The sequence below is a fragment of the Schistosoma haematobium genome, chromosome 2 (genome assembly GCF_000699445.3).
Source record: "Schistosoma haematobium chromosome 2, whole genome shotgun sequence".
Classification (NCBI taxonomy): domain Eukaryota; kingdom Metazoa; phylum Platyhelminthes; class Trematoda; order Strigeidida; family Schistosomatidae; genus Schistosoma; species Schistosoma haematobium.
The window spans coordinates 7,213,591-7,225,259 of record NC_067197.1 but is presented as its reverse complement, the minus strand read 5'-3'; the positions used below and the strand labels follow the sequence as shown (position 1 = coordinate 7,225,259).

The 11,669-nt window shown below is 34.7% G+C and overlaps 1 protein-coding gene across 1 annotated transcript; it reads left to right on the top strand.

The window, feature by feature from the left end:
• Window positions 1–18: 18 nt before the first annotated feature.
• On the top strand, window positions 19–10,482 carry MS3_00006111 (uncharacterized protein). Its single transcript, XM_051214221.1, has 4 exons — window positions 19–169; window positions 205–530; window positions 4,311–4,410; window positions 8,209–10,482. Exons 1-4 carry the CDS (start codon window positions 85–87, stop codon window positions 8,346–8,348), a joined length of 651 nt encoding a protein of 216 aa, XP_051067368.1. The 5' UTR covers window positions 19–84; the 3' UTR covers window positions 8,349–10,482.
• The last annotated feature ends 1,187 nt before the right edge of the window (window positions 10,483–11,669 follow it).

Below are 11,669 nucleotides of genomic sequence, written 5' to 3'. Positions count from 1 at the left end.
TTTTATTTTCTCTTTACAGTTGATATTTGTATACATGTATGTAACTACTTATAAAAGTACATATTGAATTGTGTATATACAATTATGGTAATGAAAAAATTTAGTGAACCATCTTCTCCAAATCCAAATGATGAAATTGGTGATAATCATAATGATAATTATATAAATGGTAAAATTATAATTTATAATAATTTCTTTGTTTAGGCATAGAAAATAATGAAGATATCATAGATTCAACAGTTATACCTGTTGGTTATGCTTTACTAGGTAGTGAAATTGTACATATGGCAGATGATAACATTGATGATAATAATAATGATAGTGAGATAAATGATTTGTCAGATAGTGAAAATGATGAAATTGAAAATAACAATGTAATCAGTCAGCATTTATCAAATTCTCAATCAATTGGATTTAATAATTATAATGATAATAATAATAGTGATCCAGTCAATTTACAAGTTGATGTAGACAATCTTCTGAATCGACACTTGAGTCGAACTGAATTTGAACCACGGGGAGCATTTACAGTAAGCCTTTGTGATATAGTGTATATTAATAGGATATAGAAGGAATAATTTTCAGTAACCCTTACCTTAGCAGAATTGTTATGCTTACTCCACTCTTATTACAAAAATGATCGTTTATTTTGAGATATATTCTCTCTAATATTTAACAGAAGTCAAGCCATAGCTTAAGATCCTAAACACTTAGATTTTATGTATTTAATTTTAAAAATGCAATCCAACCTTCATTTCAGAAACTTGACTAGTATCGGTGTTCTTCACTTAAAAAGTGAACATTAGGCCAGAGTAGATTGATGTGTACTTTTTAATGAGTTGCGTTACATTTAAATACACTATACATCTGCTCAGCGTGTAGCATGTTTTGTCATCACTGGCAGGTACTGGTTACCGCTCGCCGTTTGTGGAAACGGTCCCATTACATCCATTGACTATAGATCACCAACTGCGGCTACTGGGACTGACTGTACTGGCGATTGTATGTATCGACCACTTTTTATTCGTTGGTATTGCTAGCATGTTAACACATATTGTGCAACGTCGTCTTTCATACCTGGCCAGTACGTACCTTGTCGTAATAAGTCCGTTGTTTTTGCGATACCTGGTGATACTCATGAACCATCTTATGACGCAAGTCCTTCGTGATTACCTCCACATAATCCTCATCATCATCTATTCAGGTTAGGGCTCTGAATACGTTCAATCTCAGTCTTTCCTTCTCCCTAAGTAACATTGTTACCTCCTTGTCCATCACCTGTTTGTCGACGTCTGCTCCTTTTATCACTCTCAAGGTTTACGGTCAGCCTTGATAACGTCTACAACAATTTTTTTAAAGTGAATATACCGAAGAAATATTTCTTTTCAATTAGTTTTTCATCATGAATCCACACTAATACAGATGTTTAACAATAGCAATAATAAAATATGCCAGTCATCTACACCGTAGGTTACTAGTATTCGATCATAAGTGTCTTCGAAACATTGCTCGTATATCCTGGGACCACCGAGTAAGTAATACAGTTGTTAGGAAACGGGTACTAGGTAAGGATGGCAAATCAATTTAGGAATTAATGACACTTCATCAGTTGAGATGGCTGAGACACGTGTTACGTATGCCCAACGACCGACTGCCTCGACGTGCTATGTTCAGTGGTATAGGAGTAGGTTGGAAGAAAGCTAGGGGCGGCCAAACCAAAACATGGCACAAATTCATGAACTCACTGACAAGTGAACTGAGCCATGTTGGTTGGTGTAGACCACCTGTTTGGTTATAGACGTTGAATAACATGACTCAAAATCGTTTGCAATGGCGCAAGTGCATCCACTCTTTGTGTTCTCCCAGATTCTAATCTTCTAAATTCTTCACGTGCCTTTTTTTTCTCTTTCCAAATTTATTTCACTGAATTATACTCCTTGAATAACATCTTCAAACCCTAATGTTTCCGACTACTACCTATACTCTTACTACTTTTACCACTATGGGATTTGAGTCGACAATTGTATATGTGTGCTAATGTGGTATGGCGACTCGAACTGATGTACGTACGTACGGAGTTCTACGTTGTTACTGACTGACTGACATCTACACCATCGTAAACCACATTCAGAATCTGAACCATAAACTACGTTTAATATCTTTAAATATTGGTCACGTTATCATTTCCATTTTTTAATTGTTTAATTAAAACATTCAAAATTATTGTGATAAGCACTTAAATTTGTGTTATTATCTAATACATCACCCACTAGATGACTAGCATATTTTATTATTGTTATTGTTAAATATCTGTATTAGTGTAGAGTCATGATGGAAAACTATTCAGTCTGTTCGTCTTTTTATTTTGGTTACTAAATGTCTGAATGACAATTTTCACCAATATGGGAATATTTTTGTTGCTAGTAAAACGTTTTAAATTTTAAAAAAAGTGTAAAAATAGTTGGCCTATTTTCCAAATGATAAATTTTGCTTAACTAACCAGTCTATTTATTTAAACACATAAACATTAATACAAGGAATCACTAGATATATCCTTCGATTTGTGTGAGGACTGGAATACTACCTAGGCGCCCGAACCGAAGCAGCTTATAAGTCTCATTATAAATACTTTCTTTAATTGATTCTAACAACTATCTATACTTAATTGTATGGCTTCGTTCACCGATATAAAACTCTGCATCATGTACTTATTATCCAACTCAAAGATTATAAACTTGATAGAAACCCAAAATGTGAGTGAACATTAATTGACTAATGAGAAAAATAAGATGAAAATTTTTAAGGCCTTTGTGTTGTTTACGTATGTGGCGGAAAAGAGGATCTAAATAGAAATAGTTCCAGTGGGAATACTAGAATTAAATTATGAAAGAGGATTTTACGTAAAACTTCATTTGTTTTGTTTAAATCATCATAGTTAACAGGTTACATGAATCAGTATGACGACAAAAAAACAAAATATTTATAACAATACTTATCAACTACTTGATTACATTCTAATGCGTTCCATTCATTAGTGAGAGTTCCCTGTTCCCTTTTCACATTGACTAACCATCTGAAAATCTCACTCATTATTATTGTTTATTGAATTGAACAGTAACAGATACGCTCCAACGTATCATAAATGTTGATTAGACATTCTCCGTAATTATCAGTAATCAACCAAAATTCATAAAGCCCACGAATTATTTGAATTGATGAATTCTCACTTGAACTTTTAATTGTTGAATTCATGAGTCAATTGAAGCTAGACCACCATGGAAATCGTCGAAGCACTGGAAGGGTGTTTCGTCCTAGTATGGGACTGTTCAGCAATGCGCATCCACGATCTCGCCTCGCGAGATTCGAACCTAGGATTTATCAGTCCCGTCCAGTGCTTCCACCTTTTCCATGGTGGTCTAGCTTCGATTGACTTATGAATTCAATAATTAAATTACTATAATATCCACAAAACCCCTCTCTTACTTGGACTTTTGATTATCATGTTACTAATAATAAATAATACAGTAGACAAAAATATTCTAAACTACTCTGTATCGTATTTCAGCTAATATTATTAACTAATATGCATAAAACTACATTTCAATTCGATAACCATTCACAGCATAAATGAGTTGGAAAATTCGACCACTGAAATTAAAATATGATGATTTATTGATACTCTGGGGCAATCAGACGTAGATGTAGTGATAAAAAAGGATGCTAATGATAACATGGTATTAGTGAAGATTATAGACTTCCTAAGAAAGCAGACATACGCTATTGGTTTAAAATGTGGCTTCATTTTGTGAGGGACATGTATTTATAGTTATAAATGATTTATGCATATATTGTCAATACGGTTAACCATTTTTGGTTGTTTTCACTCGATTAACTGGTTTAAGCACTCTTATAAGAAGCTTATATGTATCAGTAACAGAACTTAGATGACTGCAAAAAATCAAATTTATGTTTTCTGATTTCATTGGAATGGTTAATCATTATAATAGTTAGCACTCAAATTTCTTCCCAAAACTTGTTTATCATTTCATCCCGGATGGATCGTAAGATTATGATCCCCAGTCGGATTAACGATATGCAGTTGATTACATTAAAGATCATTAATTGACTAGTTCATTGCTTTTTGGCTTTCCATGTTACTCTATCTGTTGACAGTATATAATACGAATAGACTGTCTAATCACTCAATTTCTTGATAAACATACAGTTCAGTATATTTTCGTGAGTTAAAAGTTGAATTGTACAATACGTTTCTATTTTGCTTCATTTTTTCGATATCTGTATATATTTAGGCTTCCAATTTGTGTACTAATACGATTGATGATTCATCTCATATAGAATTATGGAATCAGAACACACCGGCATCCACATCTCAAATTACAATTACTCCTGGTAAGTTATAAATGTGATCAGTGTTATTCAATTTTCGTCATTCTGTTTTCTTTTGTATTCCATCCTCTTCCTCCCTGTTTATCTCTCATATCTCATTTTTTATTAGTTTTCCGCTCTTATTTACTAAGTTTATCATCATGCCAATAATGTCTGAATATGATTGTTGTGTGTGATATTGAAAGTAAATTAGTTATGTGGTTTAATAACTTGACGATCAGATTTGCAGTCGTAGAATAATTACAAATCATTAACAGCTGAGGTGGTCAGAACATGTGTTGAGTATCTTCAATCCCCGCTTACCTTGACGCGCGATGATGGTCAATGTAGAGGAGTAGGTTAGAAGAAAGTTAGAGGCAGTCAATACGAGATTTAACTTAAATCCATGAAGTGATTGACTTTCGGACTGAACCATATAGGTATGTGCAAACTACTCGGTTGGGGTTCTAGTAATTATCATGTGTTAGGTGTTATCAGTGGTTCAGATGCATTCATTCATTATTCTGAAATACTGATATTTTTTATTCTGTTTATTTACTTTCTGTTCTGGAATCATTATCTATACCTTATATACACTATCATAATGGCAATTGTTTTGATAACTATACCTAACCGTACTGATGTGAATTGTGTCAACTTGACTCGGTGAACATCTATGCCTAGATTCAACGTTGCTTATGACTGAATGACTACGCATAATTATGAGTTGATATCTCTTATTACCCACATATATGCATATATTTACGTATCTATAATTCTAAGTTAATTAACTTAAACTGAATTTGTAATACAAATACCTAACCTTTTTTTACCGACTTATATTATTGAGATTAATAAAGTTTTATTTTTATATAAGGAATAATTAATGTTTTGATTTATGGATAACTGTTGAACGTACCATATTTTCCTGTTATTCCTAATATTTCTACAACTATGTAATGGAATTTTTCATGTAGTACTTATATCTTGTCAGTAATTTAGGTTTTTACGAATCATGTTTTATTAAATCATTATCATTATTTTTATCATGAACTGGTATCAAATGTAGAGAATCATTGAAAATCAGAACATACTTCTAAGATAATTGTGTCATTATTAGTTTGATACTTGTACAACAGTTTCATACTGATGATTATAGGCGGTGTTGAAATTAAGATTTGAATTTGTATTGTTGTTAAATACGTAAATCAGAATGATAGAGCTAATTTTCCAGTGGTTTTTATATTTTTCGTGATACCTTCAAATGATATTGTTTATTCGTTCTTGAAAGTGACTTCACCTTAAGCAGTCGACAATTAATGGGCTGTATTCGTCATCGGGTGGTCTCAATGGTGGGCGGTACCATTGAAAACTTAGAAAACAATAAACTGCTGCTTTGTTTCATTATGAAACTCTTTAACTGTGAGCACTCACGACCACACCAGGGATAGAACTCAAAACCTTTGTGTCTCATGATAAATACTTAGCTATTAGAATCATTCAGTTAATGTCCAATGGTACATTTCCAGCTTCAGTCAGCGTGTGATATATCGCAACGTTTATTCAGTGTTATTGGTGATAATTGTTTTAGTCCTCACATGCCTGACCTCCGCTGGTCTCAAATTCTCACAATAGCTTCAGGAACGTCTTGAAGTCAATCACAAGTGGAGCAACTCCAACGGATCTCAACCTGTCACGAATAGAACCTGCTATAGAGTTACACTTAGATTACTTGTTTGTTTTTATTTATTGGTTCAATTTTAAAGTCTGTTCGAGATGATCGCTGTGAGTTACGATACATAACCAAATTTACGGGAAGCTTATATCATTCCTAAGCTACTTTTATCTGAGTGAATAATTTTCTTAGTGACTCATCGTATCAACTCTGACATTTATATTTCTTTGGTAATTAAATCGCTATTTCCTTTACTGGTCGAACTACGATTATATAAGACAATTCAATATTGATGTTCCACTCCTAATCTTTTTTGTATTATAAATAACCTCTACAACTGATTTTGTTTTTCATTTTTAATAAAATAATGTTAAGTCATTTATCAAGTACGAGTTTGTGTACACTCAACTTGGAACCAAGTTTTTTTAAGTAATCTCTAGTGATTCTTGTAATAAATATAATTTCAACGCAGAGTTTTTCAGAACGTTTTCAGACGTTCACACAGCCTTTCCGAAAGTTTATTCTCGAATTCACTATTACAAGTTTGACAGAGTATCACAGAAACCCACTGAATTCTTTAACTCTGTCCGAGTCCTAATCAATCCGTAAATAATGAAAGAAACCCATTGGGTCATCAAAAAGAATAACGGTTTTCAAGTGAAAAAGTTTCTTTTTCACAATGTCGTCTACTAGAGCTATACAATCCTATTTATTAGTTACTACTTACACATACTGGTCTTATAAACTAACAACTGTTTTGTCATTAAATAAAATAATTTTTAACCTCACTGTTTAAAGGAAGATAAAGAGTGTATATACACCTACGCCATTGTGATCGGTCCTGGGCCATGTCACCCAGAGTCTCTAACTATTGGTTAAGATAGTAGCACAGACCCCATACCAAGTAGTGTGCATCTACCAACATGGCTCAGACCAGAAGTTCGTGACTTTATGGACTAATGCCACGTTTTAGTTTGGCCTCCCCTAACTTTCTTCCATCCGTCTCCGGCACTAATTAGCATTGCGCGCTATGGTAATCAGTGGTTGGGAATGCTTAGTATGTGATCCAACCATCGTTGTCGATAGAGATTCACAACCTCATCAATTGATTTACCACCATTCCCTAATACCCTGCGTCTAACTTCACTATTTCTTACTCGATTATTCCAGCAGATGCGGGCAATATTTCTAATACATCTGTGACCAAATACTAGTAACTTACGAGTATCCTCTATCCATAATGACCACGTTTCTCAGCCATACAGTAGAACAGAACGAACTGCTGCGCACTATACTCGTCTTTTGATTCATAGACGGATATCTCGCCTTCACCATAGGTGACATAAGTATACTATCGCTTCGAGTTACGTTTTCTGAGGATATAACTCTCAAGTTTATGATATCGTGTAATATAGACAAAGTCACAAAACACTACTATCCTTATTAATTTTTACTATATTCTAATAGTAAATATATTATCATCAAAACCTTTTTTTATTGTTTTTATTTTTAAAAGACGTAAGTATATACTGTCACCCAAATGCCCTGGTACGGCCGAGAGTGGGGAGAGTTCGCTCTCCCTCTCGAAATGTTCTCACATGGCCATGCGTATATAGCCTCTGCCAGGGAAGTCCTACTCACTGCCTTCTCGTGGCGGGGGTGTTTATGAAAATGAGAGGACGAAAAGCGAATGTCCGGCGATTTAACCGGATCCCAAACCAATGGTGCACATGGGCTCCAGTATGCTGCGGGAACAAATGGCGCATGAACCAATTGTTGGTCACCGGCTTCCATGGGACTGCATCTCCTTACGATGCTCCACTGCCCTGTGGATTAGACCTTCACGTCGCAGGCTCAGGGTGTGGTCCCCTGAGAAAACCACCTGCTTCGGTTTGGGCACCCAGGCAGTATCACAGCCCTCACACATATCGAATGAAATTTGTGTGACGCATACGTATTTGGTGCCTCCTTGGACCAATATCTATGTGTTAAAATAATAAAAAAGTATATACTTATATTCCTTCCTTGTATCAATATGTTCCACATTGGTAATATTATTTCCTACCTACGGTATATTTCATTTGTAATATAAGTTGTTCTCTCTTTCTTTCTTTTTTTTGTTTTTTTTTAAAAAAACTATTTTCTAGACGAAGCTGATAAAATTAAAATGTACATGTCTAATTTTCATTTACCCATCTCTCAATATCCTACATGGGCTACACAAATACCAGAAGAATTATGGAAATCGAAACTTTTGGAAAAAATTCAACATAATTATAAACCATGAAAAGGTGTTTGTATTTTCAAGTTTATTTTCTCTCTCTCTGTCTACTTTATTTTTTTATTTTCGGTTCCTTTAATAACTTCGAGTTATTCTCTGATTATATGTTGATTTGTTATTATTGTGATTATTTATTTACGTTTGAATAATACAGGCATTTACATTTGTTTTTCTTACATTAAGAAAGTGTTCTGGTGTTTGGTAGTTGGAGAGTAGTTCATTGGAAACTGTGAACCTAGGTTTTGTACTTTTTTTTCATCACTCGTTAACAAGGTGTACTTGTAACCTTAAAAGAACCTATGCTATCTGACGGATTCTATCTCGTATCATCTAGCTTCACAGTGTCACACGTTACCACTGGTCTATTTAGGCCGCAACTGACATTCTGTAGGACTGAGATGTATTTATAGTTGTTTGATCACTAGATAATGATAGATGTCATGTATGTCAAGTCCTTCTTAGAGCTGATCGGGACCCAAGTCCAGGGTTTCTTGTCGATCACCTTCAACCACCACTTCACATCTCAACATGGTACATGCGATGTCGAGTTCCTTTGACTAGTGGCCACATTACGACTTAATCGTTAGAATTATCAATATGACAGTGTCTACTAATTTTGATGGAGTTTTGTTCTCTGATCTGGATGGTCTGGTCGTGTTTACTAATCTATCAATTGTAAAAAAGGAGTAATATGTGTATTTACTATTGTGTGGCTAGTATAGTTTTCATTCACTTGCAAGACAATTAATTGACATAGTCTACTAATCCGTGTTCTTGTTTTGTATTAGTGTTTTCTAGATACTTAACGAGTTGAATTAGAAATAAGCCCACCGCATCATTCATTAAATAAAAAACAGTTTGGCGGAAAAAATTGCTTTTCGATGATATCATTTACTAAAGCTATAGAATCATATTTAAGAATTATTTTTACGCATAGTAATCTATAATAAAATAGCAAATATCCGCATAGGGTTGTTGAGTCTATTAAGTTTTTGATTGATATCGTCAACCGATTGATGTTAGACCACCATTAAAAACCTGGAAGCAATGGACAGCCGTTTCTTTCTATTGTGGGACTTAGCAGTGCGCACCCACGATCCCACTTCGCGGGATACGAACGCAGGGCCTTCGGTCTCGCACGCGAACGCTTAACCTACTAGAGCATTGAGCCAGCATCTAATGGTGTTAATGTCTAACCTCAACCAATCCACGAGATTGCGCGACCATCTTCCATTTTACTGAAGTAGATACCTGTCTTTACCCGACACGGATTAGCTCCACTGGTCACTGCTTCTCACTAGGACTCCGAGAATTCCCTCATTAAGCTAGTCACTAGTGAGCACATGGTAATTATCAGTATAGGGTTGTGGTTGTGGTCATAGCGTATTAGCAAAATGAGATAGATTATCAAACATAAGTCGTAGAGTAGTAGAAGAAACAGTTTGAATGATCATGAAAAAGATTACCTAATGATATTGTGATTAGAGAAGAAACACTGAGTTTAGAGAATACAAAGAATCATAGTTTTAAAACTCATGCTCAAAGGGAAAAATAAGAGTAAATTCACGTACCCCATTATGACCGATTTTGATCTATATCATCCAAATTCTCCAACCACTAGTAACGAAAATCGCGAAGACCCAAACCGAATGGTCTGCAGCTATATACACAGCTCAAATAGACATCGACTGCTACCGAAGTCACGGAACATTCGAAATGTAATGGGAAAAAATAACGTACTAGAAAGAGATGCCCAAAATAATTATCCACTTGACAAAAATAAGAATCAGAAACAGCTAAATTCAAGAGGTCGAAGTCATGGTGAGATAGGGTATTGAACTTATTACTACTGAACATGAAGACCAAGGGCGACTTAATGAATTGTCTAAGACTGGGCTGTGCACAAATTTATTATCCGATTTCCCGTAGAACCAGTTTATCTGGATAATTATGAATGAAAATTCGGATGGAGAGAAGTGACCATAGTTGAATATCATGTTCAACAACAACATAACTAATGACTGATTTAAATTCAGTAGAAGGAAGTTTTCTGTTTGACAGTTGGAACCGCACCTCGATACAACAAAGTTGTGTTTATTGCTATATGGAACACTAACTAGTTAGTTAACACACTTAACAGTCACAGATAGTAATCTTGTTACTTGAGTTCGAACAACTGAGCAGTATCGTTAGTTGTCGCGCCTTAAGTGTGGACCCTATGTAGAGTACTCATTAGTTAATAATAGCAAACATATTGAAATTTAAATGCCGAGGGTTGGTATTTTCTTGAGCTTTGACAATTATTCAATTCTATTACTATGAACATTTTCGTACGTGTCTAAGGAACATCGCTCGTGTATTTCCGAACCACAGAGTAAATAATGTCTGGGCTAGGAATAGAGTAAAGATCGGAAGTCGATTGATGCAGTAAATCTTCATCAGCCGAGATGGTAGGGACATATATTACGTATGCCCAACCAATACCTACCTCAAAGGACGATGTTATGTGGTGCAAGAGTGGGCTGGAAGAATGCTAAGGGCGGCCAAGCCAAAAGTGACATCAGTTCATAAAGTCATTGACAAGTGGACTTAGCCATTTTAATAGGCTCAAAATACCTGGTTGTTTGCCTCATGAATTTCGTAACCAATGGTTAGGGACTTTGAATGATATGGCTTAAAGTCATTTGCAATTCTACAGATGCGTCCATCCTTTGTTTTCTCCCGAATTTTGAATTCCCCATAACCGTTTTGGCTAATTTATATTTTTTTCGGAGTCGTATGTTCGATACTTAACCCTTACTACTACCTCTAGTATTCTGGGATTGGCCTGACAATTTCATCTCGGTAAGCTAATGGGGTATGGCAACTTGAACCAGTTTACGTAAGTACAGGTTCTACGTTTTGAAAACGGACTTTAAGATGACTAATCTGGTATGCAGTATGAAATGTATTTTACCAATCCTCAACATTAATTTTCTTAGATTGTTTTAACAAACAGTTTATTTTACTGGAATTAAAATTCATTTGCCTATTTGAGGGGAGTTTTTTTCCAGAACCTTCAGCAATTAGATAAAACGACAAATTAAGTACCAAATCTTCTCTTGTAGATTTCATCTAATTATTACAGGACAAGTCAACTATGACTTCAAAATATGCAAGTTTTCAATCATTAAAACAAACAAAAAAAACCCGTCAATAAGATACCACAGTGATTCTCTTCTCAAAAATATGATCTTCGATGTTTTGAAAACTTTGGAAAGAAATGTTTTTGGTTATTGGAAGCTGTTGCTTAAATCTAAACTGCTAAAATGTCTAGTAAAAGGTAAA

What these genes read in the sequence shown, in the direction of transcription:
- MS3_00006111 (XM_051214221.1), top strand. Translation starts at nt 85, where the DNA reads ATGGTAATGAAAAAATTTAGTGAACCATCTTCTCCAAATCCAAATGAT. An exon ending in TAATGATAATTATATAAATG is followed by an intron (nt 170 to 204) that starts GTAAAATTATAA and finishes TTCTTTGTTTAG; the next exon opens with GCATAGAAAATAATGAAGAT. An exon ending in AACCACGGGGAGCATTTACA is followed by an intron (nt 531 to 4,310) that starts GTAAGCCTTTGT and finishes GTATATATTTAG; the next exon opens with GCTTCCAATTTGTGTACTAA.